Here is a 21,467-nt window from a genome sequence, read left to right as displayed (position 1 = left end):
AATTTCCAATACGGCCAAATTACCACATTGAAACACTCCCAACTTTTCTTAAAATTCGTTATATATTTCTTATAATACTCCAAATCTGTGGTTTACTAATTTACAATTGCACAATAGCTGCTTAAAATAAATAAACGCACATATACAATACACACATATAAAAACATAGACAACTAGATTATAATTACGTTTTGGAATGCCAACATTAAAATACGTATATTTAGCAACAATAGCGCGCAACAACACTTATTAGTTATTGTCTAGGAAGACGACGCAGTCGCACGGATTTAAAGCACTCCGAGGATTTTAATAAACACGGACAAGTGGCTATACAGCCCTAGCGCCCTAACGAGAACCTGCATCTAATACTCTAGATCCTATGATATCGGGCGGGATTACTTCTCCAATGCCTCCTGTTCGCGGTGCTGCCTCTTGAAGCCCCACTCGACGATTACGAAGGCGATGGTGCCGATGGTTCCCATGACCACCAGGATGCCCAGCTGAACGTACAGTCCGAAGTGCGAGGAGTAGAAGAAGCTGATGGCCGCCGCCACCGACTGGGTGAACTTGAACAAGGCGAATGCGCCCACGGCATTGTTCACATACTCGCCGCCCAGCATCGAGTAGATCTGGGTGTTGAAGCAGGCATCGCCCAGGCCCAAAAGAAAGGCACAGATCAGCGCAATACTGGCTCTGGGCGGATCCAGGTAGGATATATCGGTGGTATCTTTGAACGGTGCGCTGTTCGGCAGGTTGACGAAAGTCATGAAGAAGGCCGCCATGTGCATCACATAGCCGGCAATCACGATGGGATCGCGTCCATATCGCGTCGTCTTGTTGCCCAGTATGCCAAAGAGTCCTCCTCCGAAGACCTCGCCGGCTCCAATGCAAATGCCCACCAGGCCAACGATCTCCTTCGGGGTCTCAGCAATTTTCGTGGTGAATCCAATCGCCGATCCAAAAACGCCACTGAAGAATGACAGCTCGAGACCTTTAAAGGTTAAGATATAATTAATAAAATTTAAATGATGTCATTATAAGTTTGATGAGATATTATTTTGATATTTTTTGTAAGGTTCTTTTTAGGTTTGGTAACTTATTATTATGAATACAAATTATTATTTATATAGTTTATTTTTTAGGTACTTCTACCAACCTGTATAAAAGAAAGCCAAGCTGAGGAGCAGCATCTTCTTGGTGAGGAACAATTGTCCTGCGGACTTCAAGGCGTACATGGCCTGTCCGCAGCCCGTGTGCTTCTGCTCCAGTTCGTTGTCGTGCTCGGCATTGTCGGCCATGAATCTCAGGGCGGCCAGGAATACTATGCCAAGAATGGCGATCACGGTGAGCACGCCGATGACCAGATTCCGTGTTTCCTTGTCGATCCTGGTCTTGTCCTGGAACTGATAGTACACGAACAGATTGCCGATGAACATGCTGCACTGCAGCAGGGCCCAGAAGACGCCAGAGTTGCGGGAGATGGTCGTGGATTCACTGCAGCGTGCCAGGTAGGTTCCTTGACCCGTCCAGGTGATCGAGGCACCCAATCCCAGCACGGCGCTGCCCACGTACAGCAGCACCGTGGATGGGAACATGAACGTGATCATGAAGGCCCTGTAAATCGGTGGACATTAGTTACCAAACTTTATTGACCGCATAAAAGGGGATCGGGGATCAACTCACGTGTAGGTCAGTGCTCCCACTACCATGGCCACTCGGGGTCCGGTGAACGAGATGAACGAGGGTGCCAGCCAGTTGGAGAGCGAGAAGAACAGGTAGATGATCGCCAGGCTGGTGTAGCCCTCACCCTTAAAGCTATCATCTTCCTGGGAAATGCTGTCCAGTATGGTTTTCTGTGGGGTACATAGGGTCGAAAAGAGATATGATTAGCATTTTGGAAACGTGCCAGACACATTTTGACGACTGCATGCCAATGAACCGGCAGCAACGCGTTTGTTTATTGTTTTTCTTTAAATGTTATACGGAAAACGTGTTCGCAGTTCAAGTACACAATATCAGGTATTTCCTGTCCGGATACGTTTTCGAGGCAAAATACATCTCCCTAGAAAACCCCACCAAAGCGGATATAATACAATTAAAACATAGTTGGTTTCGAAATACTATCACAATGGTTTTTCGACTCCAAAACAAATGTACTTAGAAATTTCTTGTTACACTTCCAACAATCAAGACCTATTTTAGGTTCCTTTGCCTAACCCTAGTCTCGTTAGAGTGGGCGTAGCAAACTTTTTTTGGGTCAATCGATAAGTTTTGACGAGACTAATACATTAGGGCTATAATTTTTGTCTAGCATGAAAATTGTGGGCGTCACAGGTTTGGGCGGTTTATGGGTTTTAAAGTGGGCGTGGCATATTCGCGTAACCAACTTGCGCTGCGTACAAGGCTTCGGAATTTAAATCTGAAAACCCAGTTCTCTTTCTTTGGTATTTTCCGAGATATCAGCGTTCATATTTTCGATTTTTTAAAGTTTGTGGGCGTTAAAGTGGGCGTGGTTGGGTCAATCGATAGGTATCGATGAGAACAATAAGTTTCAGTTAATTACTTTTATTCTAGCATTAAAACTGTAGGAGCCAATGTTTTGGACGGTTTGTGGGCGTAAGAGTGGGCGTGGCACCCTGCTGAAATAAACTTTCGCTGCGAAGGAATCTCAGGAATCTGCATGCCTAATCCCAGTACTGTAGCTTGTATAGTTTCCGAGATCACAGCATTTATACGGACAGACGGACTTGGCTAGATTGACTCGGCTAGTGATCCTGTTCAAGAACATATATACTTTACGGGGTCGAAAACGCTTCCTTCTACCTGTATCATACTTTCCGACGAAGCTAGTATACCCTTTTACTCTACAAGTAACGGGTATAATTAATAACATCTTGTGTAGAAATTACTTAACATACAAGTTTAAAAAAGAAAAGCTATTGAGAATACCTATGACTGAAGCCAATTTTATATATGTATAATAATCGATTAGAGTGGTCCTAACACGCATAAATTTATACATTTAAATAAAAAATCGAACAGCTGAAAAAAATAAATCCAATCAAAACCTTGTCTGCAACTAGATTCAAGTGCAAATTTACAATTCTTGCGAGTGTCAATGGAAAATTACAAGTTGCACATGCGAAACGTGTTTGTGGTTGAGTTCAAAAATTTTCCATTCCAAAGAACGCATCTCGGTGAACGACCTATCGATATGGTTATCTTAGCAAAAAATTCTGACTCTGACTTGATTTCGATTTCTAGCTGCATCAATTAAGTGGCGCTGCAAATCGGGTCCGGTCCTCGTGCCCATTTTGAAGTCCAACTTCAGAGGCTTTAACTGATAGTGCTTTAAAAGTGCTCTACAGAGAACTGTGTACTTATATTTTAATAACTAGGGGCTACAAGTACATAAGTGAAAGTCGAGAATTTAATTGTCTGCATTCGAGAAGCGGAACTGTTTTGTCAGGAAACATACGGTGTATACGTTCAGTGCCCTTGAGAACTCAGGAACTATTTATAAGTCTATCAACGGAAAATGCTTACAGCCACTTTTGGGACTTCGCAAATGTTCTAACTGGCTATAATATTTCAAACGTACGTAACTAACTCAAGCTAAATAATGTTTATGGCACTGGTATAGTAGAGCATAAAAAGCAAAGAGCTATAGACGTCTAAAAGAAGGTGGTGATAAGAAATCTCGAGTTTGAAGTGTAAGTATTCCTTATCACCACCAATGGAGCTCAATGAAAATTTGTTGATGATCTCTTTATTATTGGATTGACGGACATATACACCTCCTATCCAGAGAATTGGGTCAAGTTGTGTGCAAACAAGAGTCGAAAGAAAGTCGAAATGCGATAAAGAAAGTAACGTGCGTACGAGGAATTGCAGGAGAATGTACTGCACAACTTATTAAATCGATCGTCACTTTACTTTGTTTACGTTACGCAAAAACTGGCACAACGACTCACGAAAAACTTCAAAAAATGTGAAACGAGTTTGGTATGTCTTTCCTTACAGAAGGTATAATGACTTTTACTTCAAATTGGTATGCACCAAAAAATGTATTTTTAACAAAAAGTAAATATGTAGCTAGAGGAAAATATTATCGTATTCTTTATTTATAGCTTTAGAAGCTGTATACAAAGTAAGAAATTAAATCGATTATTTGTCTAACTTTATGTTCATTTTGCGACAATAGGCCTCCAAATCTTCCATATAATCAATTTCCATATCTTTGATATTAACTTTTAATCCGGAATGGGTCGGATGAATATTATCACTTAGTTTCTGGCCTCGTGTTATGGTGAACTCTGCTGAATCAAACATTTTCCGTTTCATCTCAAAAGGAGTCAATGAGTTTGTTCGGCCATCCGGCGATTCCACTGAAGCTAAGGAACCCTGTTCTCCAGTTGACTCAGATTCGCTTTCATCATTGTTAAAGTCAACTTCGTGCCACGTTCTTAGCCTATTCAACAGTGTTGAAGAACCGATTTTCTTATGAGCCATGGGAATGGGCGTATCCGACCGTAAGGTCTTCATAAATCCGTAGGTGCGTCCATCGGTTGACTCCCTTTTCAGATCAACATTGAAGTCAATATCCTTCTTAAAGTATTTGGCCATTTTGTGGTAGTGGTAAATGTATATTAATATATTGTCAGCTTGGACTTGGTTGTTAAGTGACACTATGTTTGCTGGTAACTAGATCAATTTGATTAAAGCAATGTAAAAATAAATAGAATCTTCTAGGAAAACTTGAATAAAATGTAGAACCCGTATACGAATTATTTGGCAAACTTAATGTGCATTCTGTCACAATATGCCTCGATTTCTTCCATACTCGAACATCCTGGATCTTTAAAGGCAATAGTTTCGCCAGAGTCTTTTGGATGAGTGAGTTCACTTAGTTTCTTGCCTCGGGTTATGGTGAACTCCGCCTCATCAAATAGTTTCCGTTTAATCTCAAAGGATGTCATTGCTTTCGATTGGCGTGAAAAGGATATTACTGAAGGCATAGTAGAGGGTAGTCCATCTGATCCCACCTCGCTTTCTATGTTCATCGACACCTTTCCGTGTAAGGAGTGCAATCTCTCCGTCAGTGTAGTGGCACTAATTTTCTTCTGAGCCGCTGGGATGGGTGTATCCGATCTGACTGCCTTCATAAATCCATAGGTGCGAAAGTCGCCCAGCTCCTGTTTGCGTTCGACATTGAAATCAATACTCTTCCTTACGTAGTCCTTCATTTTGTTGCAGTGAAAACGGTAGCTAGACTTAGATATTTATTGTTTTATAAGTTTTGACTTTGTTGATATTTAGTTGTAACCTAAGATATTTATTGGCTCTGATATATTTTTGTGGGACGACTAGATCTATTTTCCTTTAAATCAGGGAGCTCAAAAGATTTCTTTCTTTCACGTAAAAATATTACAATACTATTTTTAGCAGAATGATTACTTTTTAGGCCACGTGTAACTTAACTTTTAAATCTAGTATCAGATCACTTTTTGACATAGACATAGGAGGTTAGGCTTTTATAAGGCTTATAGTAAAGACAGATTTTTTAAAAATGCAGACTCTAAGATAGATTTGGAGGGGTTATGTTAGTAGAATTTAATTAAGTATAAGATCACTTTTTGTCAATTAAGTAATATCCCAGAAATGTACGATTTTTTATGTCTTGGATTTTTTAAAAATGCAGTCTAAAACCACGAAGTTTTAAGAACTCATATATTTAAGGGGTTATGTACTTTTATTTAATAAAAAAAGTTGTTAAAAAAACACCCTCTTATTTTGGATTTTGTTTCTAATTTTTTAAACGTTACATCACTAGCGGGAAATTCCGAGTGTTGAAAATCCCCATTTTCGCTGGGACCATCGTTACTTTATAGGGTGTCCAGAAAACTCTGTCTGGCCAGGCTAGACTTGATTTTCCGCTCTTTTGGTCAGACATTGCTGCACACGACTGCTGGCGGAGAAGGTGGTTTTGTGGGAGGTGGGGTCAGGTGGTTCGGATTTGGATTTGGATTCGGGCAGTGAGTGGTGGGCTCGTCGGCGCACACCCACTTTTCGGTTTGTTGTTGTGCAACCGTCTGGGCGCAGGCGCTCCGCCCGTCCCCACCCCCTCCCTCTCCGGCAGTCGCCCACCGTCTTGGCCAAATTGATGTGTGCATATGTATGTTGGTCAACGTGGCTTGGTTTATTGCTGACGTGGCCTTGAGCCTGACGACTGTGTGGGGGTTTGTGCAACGAACTTGCAATTGCAATGACATTGAAAGAGTTGTGCTGCTCGACGCGTTTTGAATTGGGCATTGCATTTGATATCGATTGCGCAATCAGGTGGAAAGCGGTTCCAGCGGTCTCTGAAAGTGTTCTGTGCCACTCCAACTATTGCACCATATGAGCCAAGGCCTCGCTTCAAAATTGCTCTCTAATGGACACGGAATACGGGCCGATCGATCGATTGTTGGTCTATAAGTTTGGCTAACTACACTCAAGAAAAAATTTAATAATTCAAGTTAGAAAATCTATAATAGAAAAACACACATAACCATATTAATTTAAACTTTGTTTTAAATTTCCGTTTATATTGTGGTTTGTGATTAATCAATTTGTTAAAATATTTATCCCTAAAGAGCATCGGCTTATGGAAAACCATTTTTGATACGAACTAGTTTTATTATCAATAATAAAAAACTCTCTGGAAATATAATCCATTTATTAATGGATATCGGTGTCATAAGTACTCGAGATAAGAACTAATCTCTAAAATGATTTATATATCTTAATAATAGGTAAGAATTCCCGTTAACAAAAATGATTAACAACTTGTGTAGATTTTTATTTTTCCCTGTGTGGTCTATGAATTTAGTTAACTACGCCAAAGCACGCCCTGATTGGAATTCCAAGTCACTTTTGCTTTTGTTGCTGCTGCCGTAGTAAATTGTTTATAAAGAGAAACACTAACTGGAGGGCAGGCACAAAGACAGAAAAAATGTATTGCGCATGCGCCGCTTGCCTCGTTGAAAGCCCAAAATAAAACCGTAAAGAAAACCATCAAAAAAATAAAACCAAAGGGACAAATTTCAACGCTTCAAACCCAATTTTGTGGTATTTATCAGAAGGTATTCATACAGTGCATTGAACCATAACAAAATGCTTCAAAAAATGAGCTGTTTGCAAAACAATGACAAAGACCAATTTGGTGGGCAGTATGGGGATTCGCGTTTCGGCCATAACAAAAAAGCGTCGCATACGTAATAAGACGAGATAAACGTGAACAAGAACGTTTTTTTTTCGCATACCCGACAATCCAGTTGGTTAATGAATCCGCACTCACGAAATGGTATATAGTATAAAATAGGTATATAAGTCTGTTTTCTGGTTTTGCTTTTGCCATCCGTTGGCCTTGATCTTACGGATTTTATTACCGACAATAAATAGTCATCGAAATAAGCCGTTATAATGCAACCAGTCAATGAACGCGTCAACGGAGTTTAATCTATGCCTATCATTACCAATAAGTGTAATACATTGTGTTCATTTGCAAATATTAATTAGGTAATCGCTGTCACTTCATACCAGAAATAGATTGGAGTATGCCCCCAAATCTGCCTGTGAATGGGATTATTATCAGCTGGTTCTTGGAAATAATATTGATTCCAGTTGAGCGGAATTTGTATAAATTAGGAACCACTACATAGAATTATTTGATATATTTTAATGGAATTAGATTGTCGTTTATCATTTGCTGAAACTGGATTCCATTATCATTTTTTTTTTGTGAAAAAAAAAAGTTGATGTATTCGTTACCGGATTTATAAAAAATAATCTTGTATACACTTAAATTTCTTCTTGGAATATAAGCCACTGGAGAATCTCAAGAGTAAAACCTTTCTATACAACGATTTCAGTCCACGAAAGTACAGTAAAGTTAAAGAGAAATAATTGTAAGAATTCGGGAAAGTCGTAAACCCTTATTGGGGTCAACTTTTCTGGTTACATGTGGCTCCCACAGCTGGTACTGCATGATACTGCATACTGATGATAAGTTCTCAAAGCCCAATGGTTTCCCATTGCTCCCAAGGGGCAATCATAAGGCAAACAACATTTTGAACTGCTGAATGGGTGGGTTAGGGGGCAATCATTTAAAGAAAGTTACGAGGGACCTATTCCCCTATTGGGGTCAACATTTCTAGCTCTGTTTGCATTATAAACGATAACTGCTCTATGACTGATGATGAGTACGAGTTCCTTATCAATTGAGGCCCCCTCAGATGTGCTCCACACTGGCACATCGAACAATGGCCGCCGAATGACTGGTGACCTTTGGAGCAGTACATTAAATCGTAATAATAAGCAACTCCTCGCCACTTTACACCGCCACAAATCAGGGGGTAATTTACGAGCGAACAATTGCGAGAATGGATGGCGGCAATGTTATAACATCCTGTGACGCGGGGCGTTGTGGGTTTTTGGGTTGGTGGGGTGGCAAGGGCACTACGATGTCTATTGGCAAGGACAAGGACGAAGGTCCAATGGCAAGGATGTCAACAACAACATCAACGCCCACGCATACACACGAATAGAGAGAGAGCGGTGGGCGGGGAAGAGAGCCGGAAAAGAGCGAAGAATAGACTTACCTCTATGTTACACATGGTCTGGAAAGCCGTGAAGACGAACATAAAGCCGAAGCCCAGGATGAGAATCATCAGGAATTTGAAATCCATCCTGATGCCGTTCTATAGCAATAGCTATCTGTATCTTTTCCCGCCGCAAGTGCAATCAAATAGAATTCAATTAACTTGCCGCGCGCACTGCATTTGCATTTGACGTCGTCACAAGAGAGGGGGCGTGAACTGCGACTCTCTCAATTTCAATCTGATAAAAACGTTAAAAATTCCGACAATAGGCAGGTTCAACTGGACGCATCTATTTAGCACTTCTCGAAGGCAACGTAATATAACCCAATGCAAATGGTTAGAATACAACACACAACTAAAACACGCAAAAACTCAAAGCAAAACACTGAGCGCAAATGTTAAATGCAATGTTTACGCGTCGAGTGCCGAAAGTTGAATGGAACCGCACTTCGAGAGGGAGCGCACTAATAACGGAATTCCCAAAGAAATCGCCATACCGAGTTTTGTATGCCCTACCTAGAGGTGATACAATGAGTATAACACCTGATCTCAAGAAATGCAAGTCTGTAATATATTTTTAATTTCGCCATATTAATCTTTAAAATATGATACAAGACAAGATAAATGAAGTGTCATATTTAATTTACCAGAGTAAGACTACTTCTTCAGTTCTTAACATATACATTTCGTACGCTAAGTAAATCTCGGACTGTATCTTACGATTTTTTATAATCTGTCAGTAAAATAATCCCTAACAAACTTTATATAGAGATTGCATTTTTATTATACATATAGACCCCTTAAACAAAGATCATCTCTAAGTCGACGGACTCTCACTTCAGTAGAGTATCAAGAAAACCTAATCTGAGAGAGGAAATGAGAGAGAAAACACCCACACACAGGCAAAAGCAAAGTCGTGAGCGTGATTTCTGACAATAATCGCGCATACCAACTATCGATAGTTCGATGTGGGCGCGGGTACTCGATTGGTTTTATTAACTTAAAAATCATTTATAAAAGTCAAACTCAGATACGCTCCGTCGCAACTTTAAGATGGACGGTTGTTCAGTTTGGAAATTCAGCGACTGTGAAATTTTGACTTGTCCATCGGTCGAAAGTGGGTTGTCTTGGGCGTTAGAAGATGTAAATCCATTGGAAATAGATGTATTCATATTTAAAGGGTTAGAAGAATAGCCATCGTTTTCTTCTGAACATGAAATATGATCTTGACATGGCGTATTCTCAGCATTTTCGGAAATAGAGTTTGGGACATCCAGGAAGACTGCGTTTGGTGCCTCTTGATTGTTTACGTCTTGTGGCTCAAGTTCAGATTGGAAATTGAGAGACTGTGAAATTTTGACTTGTCCATCGGTCAAAAGTGTGTTGTCTTGAGGGTAAGAAGATATAAATCGATTGGAAATAGATTCTTGGGAATTTGATTGTCGAGGAAGGGTAATAGGGTCCTCACATATTTCCATTTGCTCTCCAACGGGTATAACTGGTCCTTGATTGGTAGTTGGTAGTTTATCTTCATCTAAGACTACATAGCGCGTTACGTACTGTTCCGCCCGCGTGCGCAAACTGAGTGGACTGCCGCAAAGCCCAAGCACGGAAGCATTTTTCACATCGGGTTCCAGTCCAGGGGTGTATCCGGCTGGCTGGACATCCAAGCCGATAGGAGTGGTACTACAAACTGACCAACTCTTCGAAGCTTCAGATCCTTCATCTTCATTTACATCTACTTTGTTATTCATTTCCGACTTGCTGGTAGAGTTCCTAGGAGTTAACGAAAACCCATGACGACAAACGCCTGGCGACATGTTCCGAGAAAACCGCGAACTTAAAGTTCCCGATTGCAATGCCGTATCTGACAAAACTGACTGAAACTCACTAGCGCCGGAAAGCTTCTGTGGATCACTGATCGTACCACTAGGAACTGGGATATCTGGAGTAGTTGAGCCAGTAGGCCCGAAAAGTGGTTTTGAATCCATGATCTCATTTTCAATCCCCGCCAAGTCGTCCTGTTTGGGACCTGGTTGTGGATGGACAACTTTTCTCTTCCTCTTTTGAATGCGCTTGGTGTTAGTGCGCATTCTTTTACGCAACTTGTCCATTTCATTCCCAGATAGAGATTCCTCACTTAATAACTTGGTGGCTGGCTTCCATGGATCCAAGTGTCCGAGACTCTTCTTTCGACGCTGAAAAATAGAATTTATTGTTATCCTAGCCCAGGACATTTCTATTAAATAATTAATGCCAGGGTCATTAAAAAACCTGCTCTTACTATAAGGTTTTTGTCATACTCACAGCATCCTGCACTGCCTTACGTAATGGTTTACCGGGATTACCCGGAACATTTGTTTTCGGATTGGGCAGAGCCCTTCCCAAGCGGCAAAAAACTGGATAGGAAAGTGCATACTTTGCCACTCCAAGTCGCATTAGAATGCCCAGCTTGGTCATGGTGCACAGAGACTCCTTTATCACGTCTTCCATATTGGCGACCGGAACGCAGTTGCGCATTTGGATCTGTGTCTGACGAGTAATATCACTTAAGCGCACAAAATCGGTTCGAGACGATTGCAGGATGCTGAGAGCCTTGAGAACATTACGGTTGATCTTTTTGGGAACCGTAAAGGGGTCCATGATTTCACCAATATGTTAATTTTGATTCGTTGGTTTTTTTTTCGTATGGTTCTATAACGTTAGAAGTGTGTGATACAACTAAATGTGAAGTACTGGCATAAGCATTTAGACATGTTCAGGTTATGGAAAAACCTACTGGGATTTCTTTCCCAGAGGCATTTTCACATTTTATTTAATAACATTTAAGGAAATATCATATGTATAGGTGAAGGTGCTTTTAGTGTTCTAACAGCGATCGTTTATTATATATTTTATATATTAGTTCCTTGATAATTCTTTTTGTCTTTTTGGCTTACGCTAAATACTAAAATCTTTCATTTGCAGGTATTTCTTTTTCTTTGAAACGGAAAGTTTTCCTCCATTTGTATAAATTTTTATATTCTTTAACTGAAAATTTCTCTCAAATTTCAAAGTGACCTCGAGATAACAGTGAATGAAAAGCTCCAATTGCCGTCTATTGTACATCAATATCCAGGTTTTAAGCAATTATATGCATGTATAAATACAAAGTTAGTTTGCGTCTCTCTTAAAAAGCAACGCCAGAGCGAAATAAAAACATTTCCAGAGCTGGTTTAACACAGACGGTATAAAGTTTTCGAGATACAACAAACAGTTATCATCAACGTTTTATCTTAGAATTAATTTAATGGGCTGCATTTTCTCTGTTAGGAAGTTTGTTCCGCGGACATATGCAAAATGGAAAATTAGGTTTTGTTAGCTTAATTTGAATTTGATTGATTTCTTCTAAACCCTCAGCCTCAACCCTCAGCCCTGAGCCTGCCTATTCGCTCTTTTTGTGTGTAATGAGTGCATCCTCAATCTCCTCCTTGGGCTGGTCCACGTCTCCCCATCCCCACGTGGCGTGCGTTCCGTCACCAGTGCGCTTCACACGCTTCTGGATGATGTCCGAGGACACGGACTTCAGGTCGTAGGCCCAGCCGATCTTGGCGAAGAAGTCGATGAAGGCGGTGGTGAAGTTTAGCGAGTATTTGCCGAACTCGGCCGTCTTGTAGTCCCAGGGGAAGACGTGGTGGTAGTTATGCCATCCCTCGCCGAAGGCCAGGATAGCCACCGAGATGTTCTCCGAAGGATTAATGAATCTGCAAATAGTTAAGGCTTGTAAGTACTTGCTCTTAGCGTCGTTCAAGTCCTTGGCACTCACTTGTCGTAGGGACGACCGCCGAATTTGTGGGCAGCACTGTTCACCAGCCAGGTTACATTCAGGATGAAACACCAACGGAACATGGTGGCCACGAACCAAGCGTTCATGAACGATTCACCCCAGAAGTACATGGGCACCGTGGTCGGAATGATGAAGCAGGCAATGGGCATCAACAGCATGTAGTATCTAGGAAAAAGTTTATTTTAAATTAAACATTGCCACAACGATGGTTCCACTTGAAACCTACTTCTTCTGGAACATGAGGACGGGATCGGCGCGAAGGTCGGATAGATCGACTCCCTTTCCCTTGGCCTTCACGTCCGGGTGCTTCTTGCACAGCAGCCAGCCGACGTGCGAGAAGAAGAAGCCACGAGTGGCGTTGTGGGGATCAGCATCAGTCTCCGAGTATTTGTGGTGCACACGATGGTCACGGGCCCAGTGGTAGGCGGCATCCTGGAAGGCGATGGTGTTGAAGATGACCAGAATCACGCGCAGGGGCCACTTGGCCTTGTAGGAGCGATGCGCCCACAGACGATGAGCACCGGCAGTAATGCCCAGGCCAGAAACGACATATAGGAAATAAGCTGAAATAACCAAACGAGTTGATCTAGTTAGTAAGTTACCATACGTTTTTAAAAATATATATATATAATTAAAATAGAATAGGCAAATCATTTTTACAATCGCTGATTTTCAAGTTTAATAGCAGGTGAATTGATCCACGATCAAAACAAGTATAGGCACGTAGAGGTTATCGCATTGAAGGTATGCCCGATCAGCAGTCTATGCCATGTTTGGACGTCTGGACACCCATAAAAACCACTTTGTGAAGGTTATCAGGGCCGAAGCCGTAGATAACCCCATATATTCGCGAGTCTGGCACGCGACAGGAAGATGGCAACCAAGCCATACTAGGTTAATTTTTGCAAATGCGTTGTATTTCAAAATTTTCCACTAGTAAACCACATCTAACATATACATAAAGAGGAACCCTAATGATACTATTTTATGGAAGTGTTTTGAAGATATGTGCTATTTAAAGGTCGAAACAGTTTACTCTGGGCAGTGAGCTTCTAAGAAAGTGTTTTTTAAATGAGTAATTATTTTTTCATTAAGATGACCTTTGGCATTGTAGTTAATTTTTTTAGGCAAGTTTTTTGTGAGTTCATAGTAACCATCGATTTAAGAACTCAATATTGTAAGTAGAGAGAGAGATATTAGAAATCATAGCCTTTCGATCAAAACATGGGTAAATAACAATTTAGAAAAACTAAAACCACTTGGAATTCGTTAATTACTATGGTGTGGTATAGTACTTTGACGTTTATAACCCGTTGGACTCACCTAAGACGGAGGTCTGCCACTTGGCCGAGGTGACCATGAGGTAGGCGCCGTAGAGAGCCGCCAGATGGAGGTATGCGAAGGCGATGATGTTGCGCCAGACCAGCTTCAGTCGGCGCCTCTCGGCCTTCTTCAGCACGGTAATGTCCTTGACGAGTCCACCGTCGGTGGTCTCCACATCGCACTCGAAGAGCACTCCGGTGGAGTCCTCCTGCAGCTTGGTGGGGCCCTGTTCCGAATCGGCGGCGGCGCTAGCCGCGGCGAGCAGCGAGTCCGTGATGGACTGGGCACCGGCTTGGGCGTTGGGCGGCATCTTGCATCAACTGTTGTTGGTTAGAAATAAAAACAAGCGGAGAATAAACATCACTTTAGTAACGAAATAAACAAAAGAGCCATTAATGTGTGAGCCAACTTGGTGGCTTGGGCAATTAGCCAGCCAGCTGAACTTGACACGCTTTGGGGAGGTGATTCCGAGCAGCTCTTTATGGCCCGACCCCAAGGTGTTGATGTGGTCGAGCTGAGTACCCTTTGATATTTCATTCTTGCCTAATGCGGATTCTGTTTTTTAATCGGCTAATGGGAAAAAAATCAATAAATGCTGGCTGCGCGTCCTTGTGTCAGGATTCGCACAGTCCAGCATGAATAATGCAAAAGCCGGTGTGTGGGAACAAGAGCACCAGGTGGATGAGGATGTGGCTGTGGAACATGTGTTCTGAGGGTCACTGGGAACCGAACAGAATGGAACCTTGACTCAAGGTTAGGGAGCAAACGCGGCTGCCATGACACGTTTCGTGGAAAATTCCTTCTTCAATCAGCTCTAGCATGCTTTGTTATACAGACGACGCACACCCACAAACACAGGCAAACGATGGAATTCGCCAAATTAACAAGAATTGCAAACTATCCAGCAAAAAGTGTATGGCAAACACTTGTCCCCGTTCGACGAATTGCACCTGCATGTCCACCCGTCTGTTGTTGTTATTGTACCTGGTTTACACCCGAAAAATATGTTTTGTTCGCCAGGTAGGAATTAACGACAAGCCGTTTGGGTTAACTGGAGTTTTAAAACTGATGTGCCAAAGTTTCTCTCGCTGAAGAATCGCGGCTGTTGGCAAAAAGCTCGCTCGAAAGCTCTAGATTAGTCGCGAAGCTTTTGCAGGTGTGCATGTGTGTGTGGGTGTGGGCTTCTTAATGGAAGATTAGATGTTGGCCATTTTTTACCTATTGCTAGGTCAGGGTTAGATCTGAAATGTCTAGACGCGGCAACGAATCTAATCGGATTCGCGAATTGGCCGCCCTTCACATCCTGTCGCGTGACGACAGCGTGCCCTTATCGTTAGCCACCCCAATCTCCATCCAATCATCACATGTGAATCACCTGAATCACCTGCTAATTGCGGTTTCATCAGAAAAGTGGCTATTACAAAACTGGACAGTCGAGTACTTCGAACCCTGAGATAGGAACATTAACCAATTAAACACGTGAACCTTCGGTCAGGCAAGAGCTTAAAAATCATACGATGCTTAGGGGAATAGACACCAGAAAGGTGATTAGAAAAGTGTAGCGCTGTGGCTTTACCAATGGGGGTCATAATGATTGAGTGGATTATTATCTATTATTATTAAAAAATTGAAATAAATAATTTTAAAATTTTATTTAAAATACGTTGGTCTACCAATACAAGAAACTTTAATGATTGCTATGGCTAAATGCACACATTAATGGTATTTTAAATATCTTTTTAGATCAATTTTTTAAGAGGTTTTGGGAACCCCTTCAAAATGCTCTAAACAAGCCCCTGCTTTTCGAGAGACATGGTAGAAAGAACAAGAGTTCCGCATTCGCACAAACATACATACTACATATGTACATATATTTGTAATGCAAGAACAGCAGATCACAAGCGAAAGCTTTTAACATGGCGAAAGAAAGGGCCAGAGATAGCGAGAGAAAAAGCTAATGCCGCCAACATGTCAACAAAGGCAGTCTACTCTTTTTTAGGCCCAGGAGAGCCCATTTAGTCGAATGCGACCGAAAACCGGTAAAAACAACCACCGAAAAGGCAGCAAACAGATGCGAGTCAGCAAACATTAGCCATTTATCAGAGGCACGCATTGAACTTGAAATGTGATGTGGCCCCTACTTTTGCTTGGTTTTTTTGAAAGCGTGGGAGCTTACACAAGTGAGAAAGAGAGCGGTAATAAAAGCGAAGAACTCATTGGGGAGGGAGGGCGGAGAGAGTAGTTTTCCTATTTTATATTTTTGCGCCCGTTATCACGTTGCGAAAGCGTGATGCTTCACCGAGATATTACACGCAGAGAAAACATACGTAGCGTTCTAAAGATCTTAATAAAAGAATTTTAATTTAAAAAATTTTTTTTATTAATTTTAAAAAATTTTAATTTTGAAAATTTTTTTTTAAATATTAAAGTGTACAAACAGCTCATACATTTATTAGAGGGTCAAATCTACTCCAAATATTTGGAAGAAATTTGATTTTAATTAGGATTATTTTGTAGGATTATGTTCCTCTAGTTGAAGATTGAGCCCTTATAAGTTAAAAAAAGCCATCTAAGATTCTTGAAATAGGTTTGTATGATTTGTTTCCAATAAAGCAAACATATTGTTTACATCTTTGGTTTATCAAACAATCAGTATTTTGACAATTTGTATTAGCTTTCTAGTTTCTAACACAAAAATTCCCTGTACTGTCACTTTAAAGATTGTCAATCCAGGCTTTTGAAATTCTCAAGCGTCCTTCTATTTACCTAACTATTACTCATGTCGTTAAGTATTTTTTTAAGTACCTTTTTTGTTCTGCTGTCGGTCGTTTTGTTTTGATTTTATATCTGTCAAATTAATATTAGCACTTTATCTAAATTGACAAACAGACTGTAACTGCGAAACTTGTTCGCCGGACATGCGAACTGTAGCGCAAAAGAGTGACAAATGATTTCTGGTAAATTCGAAGCATATAATTTGCAATTTAAGCGTATCCATCTATAATTGCTGTCAAAGTTCATTCACCGTAAAAAAAGAGAAAACGCTCAGCCTAATTAAAAGTCAAACAGGAACATATAGAGGCACGGATAAAGTGAATGTGCCGGGTACAGAACTTTCGACTGCCCTTGGACGGAATAAATTAAGTCGCTATGTACAAGGGTATTTAAAGAAACCAAAATCTAACCTTCCGATAAACAGTGACCGCTTAAAGGAAACCTTGAGAAACGAAAAAACCTACATAAACTCGAGCTAAGATCAAAGAGCCAGAGGGCCCCGAAAACGAAATTCACAAGTCTAAAGTTGATAGCTTTTTGAAAAACTCTTGCGTAGAGTGGCTTTTCTCGATTTTCCTCTTGTCGTTTTACGTAAACACTGTCCCCCGGTAAAAATGTAAATCCTGTTGCAATGGCTCAGGCTCAACAAGTTGCCAGCTGGAAAACCAACCTGTTTGCTTCTCCGGATTCAACTTTTTAAACTCGCACTTTTCCACTACGCACAGTCGGTTGTCCGAAACCTGTGGTTGGGTCTCTTTGGTGTCTTTCAATCTATTTGCACTATATTTCAGCGGAGGAGTGCCAACAGCACACGTCCACTCACTAAACGAACTCGATTTGAACTGACCAACCGTTCGCACTCTTGCCAAAACGAAAACAAATCGATTAGGCGAATCGGCGGGACAACGTCAGAGCTTTTCTCCGCCGTCGTGTGCAGTTGGTGGCTATTTCTCCCCAGGTGCCCAGATTACCGGCATGCACGTAGCCCAATCTACCGCCTAATCTCCGTGAAATTGTAAACATCTGCGAAATGAATCCTACTATCTTATGTATACCCAAAGTAAGCAATTGAATCCGATATAAAACGGAGAAGTTTTCGGGAAAATTGCGAATAGGCTTATCAACAATACAATTACCAAAAGGTATAAATAGGGCCAGCACATCGCCGTTAAGGTTAGCCTTCGCACTTTGGATCCCACTGCACCTCTGGGATGGATTTTAGCCAATCTAATCGATGTTTCCTGGCTGTTAGCCGGCTCTCCATGATAATTGGTTAGCCGCGAATACACATGGCCTCTCATATCTGTTTTGAGATAATCTTGCGGTTCTTGTACTTTGTCCGGTCCAAACCAGTTAGCAAGATCCACCTCCTCGACCAATAACTTTACATATTCAACTAAGGACGGACAAAAACAGGGCTGCTTTGCATAATTTTTCTTGTTTCAAAATTTCAGAAGATGAGGTTGAGTGACACGCGAATTTTTTCCTAAAACGTCTAGGCGTTCAGCCTAGCTTCTATCTAATTGCATATTTATGTCATCGCGACAAATGACGAAATGCCCAGCCGTACTGCTTGCGACAAAAGAATTGCAACCCAAGGCTTAAGAAGGTTAAGTTGCGCTTGCTACCTTGACTTGTGAATCAGCAATAAAAAACCTAAGGTTCTATTAAATACATTATTTTTCGTATAAAAAAACATTTCTAATGTACATCCATATATTAATATGTGTGAATCAAATAACAAAGTGCTCACATAGTGCGCAGTTAAGAGATGAGCTTAAAATCTGTAGCAATGTGTGCATTTAAATCAGACGTTTGTAGGTTTGAATGGAATTAAACACTGAATAATTCACAATCTCTTAATCTGATCACCAGATGCTTTACGTGGTAATTTTTTGGACGTCAATTGAAAGAGAATAGAATCTTAAGATTCCAGACCAGAAGTACTCACACCCTTCACTGAGTATTCTAAACTTAAATTCTTTAAAAATGTTTGTATCATTATCACCAAACAGCAACTTTAAAATATACTATATTTTTCAAAATATAAAAGTTGATTATTTATGAATCATAGCAAATACATTTTTTGTACTTTGATAAAAACTGTGACCTTACTTTTGGATACACGTCAGTAAGTTTTAAATTATTTCTAAGAAGTATTTATACAGGGTACTAGTAATTCGATCTGATAACCTGATTCCACTTAGAACCCAGTATGCGTAGTTCCGAATGCCCTCAAAAGGGTTAAATCGCTTGGGGATTAGAGCATGAGGTGTGACGTTACCGGGGCGTGCGCGCGCTAATTTCCCATGTAAACAAATTTCGGTGCGTTGCACTTGCTTACAGAACTATAATCTATTAAATAAATTTCCATTATATTATAATCGGTGATGTTCTAATCGGTCCTATTCAACACAACAAAATAGACGCCGGCGATCAACGAAATGTGCGATAACGTGCACGCCAAAAATTGCTGACTATGCGTCATAATTCTTATTAATGCCGGGTTGCTTTAATCTTACCCAAATTTGATCCGAGTCCTTAGGATGACTATAGTTTTACGATTTTATCGCCAACTTCCCACGCAAACGCAATCTCCTGTTTTAGTGATGACAATGCAGTCCACGTAGTTATGAGCAAGCAAATGTCGATATCGTGTTTTATCGAAATCTATCGATGTCAACTCTGGGCCCTACGTAGGTAACATATGTTATGTAGATAACTACGGGTTTAACGGAATTTCAAAAAAATTAAAACTAGTTTTTTAAACTTGAAAAGAAAATTTTGTGGAACATAGTAGTCGGGGTTTTGCCTTTCATTTTTAACTTAGCTTTCGTTGACAATTGCTTGATTGTCATGAACAATACTGATTGAATTAATTTTCTAGAGCAATTTGTTTCCCTTTTTAACAAGAAGGTAAATTATCCCAGGCTAATAGGTCAAAATCGATCGAATTAATAGAAAGAACACTTTAATTAGGAATCAAGGATAATGGCGATTGACCCTTTAATCATGGAGGTGCACCAAAAGCGGGCGGTTAAGTTTCTGTTGGTTTTTTGGGCCAGGATCCTCATAGTGTCCAGCTTCCTGGCAGAGGCCTTGTACACCTACAGCCACTGGCACCTGCAACGGAGTTCGCTGAGCATGACCTGGCACTGTGGCTACTTGGTGGCTGGGACCTACACCAGCCTTCTGGCTACGGCGCAACTGATTGCCTCCCTGCTAATTGTGGTCAACAGGCAGATATGTGCGGCCACGGGAATCCTGTGGCTGGCGGCCCATCTGCGAATGGCCGCCACTCCGGCGTTGTGGAGCCTCACCAAGTACATGGAGTTGTGCGGTATGATCAGCGCCCTCCTGCTGATCATGCTGAAGTCCCAACGCCACGCTGTTGTCGCGTTCTTCCTGATCACCTACCTGAATTGCAAGGAGCTGGAGCACTTCCTGTGGCGCATCCTTTACAAGTATGTCCTGAAGCTCCTGCTGGTCCTCATTATGGTGGGCTTCCGGCTGAGGCTCTCCGCCGGACTGTTGATCGCCCTGTTGGCCATCCACTGCATGGATACCCACATCTGGCGGAAAGATGCCCTCGTGGATTACTTATTATCCACCGGGGACGTGCGACGCTTCCACTTTTGGCACAAGGTCTCCGTAGCCGGGGGACTGATCCTCACTACCGTAAATAGGGGAAATCGCCATCCCACGTTGTAAACTGTCAACCCAGGCAAGGATCAGACGAAATCAGAAAGATGTCACAAGAAACCGAATCGGAAATACCTAATTCGGATCTAGAGCAACTGGATCAGCCAGCCACTGGAAGTTTTCATTGCCTTCACACTTATCCGCCTCTGCACATAGCCATCCATGGAATGTCGGCCCTGATCCACACCCGTTTGTCCCAGGCGGCTCTTGACCTCTGCCTTGAGCTCTTGGAGGCGGGGGTCAATCCCAAGACCCTGGCCGAAGTGATCCTGCACGTGTTCGACGTCAAGGAGAAAATTAAGGCACCCACAAGTTACTAGACGTCAATATATGTATTAAAACTTTCCTACAGACACGCTGATTAGTCTTATCACATCCGACCTGCTCAACTCAACCCTCAACCTTGGACGTGATCACCACGAAGAAATCCCTTATTCGATAAGCAATATCAGTTATTATTGGCACTTACTATCATAAAACGTTGATAAATGCGGCAGTTAAATGGTTTCCTTTCTCTAGCAGGTGTTCTATTTTTGAAATCATTTTTGCATACCCTGGTCTCATGCGGTTCCTGATTAAAATTGAGCTTTAACATTTGGTTGATCTCTCCTGTTTGTCGTTGGTTCGATCTTGAAAAAAAATTCACATTATCGGGAAAAAATGCATATTCTTTCTGACTTTGAAATTAACCTAAGCTCGAAAATTCTCTTTAGATTTAGTTTTAAATTGGTCTCTTCCGACCAGGTTAACAAGTTTATTAAAAAATAAATTAATTACCTAGCAGAAAAACAATGTAATATTTTAATCAATTTCTTGAATTTTCGCCCATGCCTTTTAAAAGTATTTGTTTTCTGCGTAGAATAATACGAATTTAATCTTGTCATACTGAGCGGAAAACTTAAAAGGGCCCTGATAAAAATCCACCAAATTTTTTTTTGTGGAGTCACCATCTCATAACGCAAAGTTAGACCGGGTGCGTGTGCATTGCGGCGGGCAATATGAACATGCATGTGTATTTTTCATTAATTGGAAAAATGAGCAGTCATTGGATAGTACAGAATTTGCGGATTTAGCTAGTTCAGCTAAGCGACCATAAAAGTAGGAATAATCAATACAACGACATGGATGTTGATATGGTGGTTTAATCAAGGGTCTTGGTAATCAAATGACCACCGATGGAAACAAATTGCAGCCGGTGT

At 41.2% G+C, this 21,467-nt stretch overlaps 6 protein-coding genes and 1 long non-coding RNA gene across 9 annotated transcripts; 3 read left to right on the top strand and 4 right to left on the bottom strand.

The window, feature by feature from the left end:
* Positions 1-43: 43 nt before the first annotated feature.
* Positions 44-9,088, bottom strand: LOC108018680 (UNC93-like protein MFSD11). The gene is made up of 4 exons (XM_017086252.4): positions 8,643-9,088; positions 1,684-1,853; positions 1,157-1,614; positions 44-991 (listed from the first exon to the last, which is right to left on the bottom strand). Exons 1-4 carry the CDS (start codon positions 8,727-8,729, stop codon positions 396-398), a joined length of 1,311 nt encoding a protein of 436 aa, XP_016941741.1. The 5' UTR covers positions 8,730-9,088; the 3' UTR covers positions 44-395.
* LOC139353193 (uncharacterized) lies at positions 4,097-4,626 on the bottom strand. Its single transcript, XM_070996688.1, has one exon. The coding sequence runs from the start codon at positions 4,624-4,626 to the stop codon at positions 4,168-4,170; it is 459 nt and encodes a 152-aa protein (XP_070852789.1). The 3' UTR covers positions 4,097-4,167.
* A 477-nt stretch (positions 9,089-9,565) lies between the features above and the next one.
* Positions 9,566-11,285, bottom strand: vrs (versager). The gene is made up of 2 exons (XM_017086245.4): positions 10,950-11,285; positions 9,566-10,840 (listed from the first exon to the last, which is right to left on the bottom strand). Exons 1-2 carry the CDS (start codon positions 11,283-11,285, stop codon positions 9,650-9,652), a joined length of 1,527 nt encoding a protein of 508 aa, XP_016941734.4. The 3' UTR covers positions 9,566-9,649.
* Positions 11,286-11,399: 114 nt separating this feature from the next.
* Desat1 (Desaturase 1) lies at positions 11,400-19,107 on the bottom strand. Of its 3 annotated transcripts, none has more exons than XM_065866494.2 (5): positions 19,089-19,107; positions 13,792-14,111; positions 12,695-13,031; positions 12,448-12,633; positions 11,400-12,385 (listed from the first exon to the last, which is right to left on the bottom strand). In XM_065866494.2, the coding sequence occupies exons 2-5, from the start codon at positions 14,099-14,101 to the stop codon at positions 12,067-12,069; spliced, it is 1,152 nt and encodes a 383-aa protein (XP_065722566.1). In that variant the 5' UTR covers positions 14,102-14,111; positions 19,089-19,107; the 3' UTR covers positions 11,400-12,066. The 3 variants fall into 3 exon arrangements, with proteins under 3 accessions (XP_065722566.1, XP_016941737.3, XP_065722567.1); XM_017086248.4 differs by lacking the exon at positions 19,089-19,107 and adding an exon at positions 17,237-17,413; XM_065866495.2 differs by lacking the exon at positions 19,089-19,107 and adding an exon at positions 14,776-14,797.
* Positions 14,973-16,149, top strand: LOC139353194 (uncharacterized). Its single transcript, XR_011604357.1, has 2 exons — positions 14,973-15,335; positions 15,535-16,149. It is a non-coding gene; the product is annotated as an uncharacterized lncRNA (long non-coding RNA).
* Positions 19,108-19,231: 124 nt separating the features above from the next.
* On the top strand, positions 19,232-20,277 carry LOC108018670 (surfeit locus protein 4 homolog). Its single transcript, XM_036816829.3, has 2 exons — positions 19,232-19,482; positions 19,546-20,277. Exon 2 carries the CDS (start codon positions 19,558-19,560, stop codon positions 20,275-20,277), a length of 720 nt encoding a protein of 239 aa, XP_036672724.3. The 5' UTR covers positions 19,232-19,482; positions 19,546-19,557.
* LOC118877577 (uncharacterized) lies at positions 20,175-20,764 on the top strand. The gene has a single exon (XM_036816830.3). The coding sequence runs from the start codon at positions 20,316-20,318 to the stop codon at positions 20,586-20,588; it is 273 nt and encodes a 90-aa protein (XP_036672725.1). The 5' UTR covers positions 20,175-20,315; the 3' UTR covers positions 20,589-20,764.
* Positions 20,765-21,467: the final 703 nt, after the last annotated feature.

Source organism: Drosophila suzukii, chromosome 3, assembly GCF_043229965.1.
Source record: "Drosophila suzukii chromosome 3, CBGP_Dsuzu_IsoJpt1.0, whole genome shotgun sequence".
Classification (NCBI taxonomy): Eukaryota; Metazoa; Arthropoda; class Insecta; order Diptera; family Drosophilidae; genus Drosophila; species Drosophila suzukii.
Note: the sequence above shows the minus strand (reverse complement) of the source record. Positions and strands in the feature narration are given on the sequence as shown.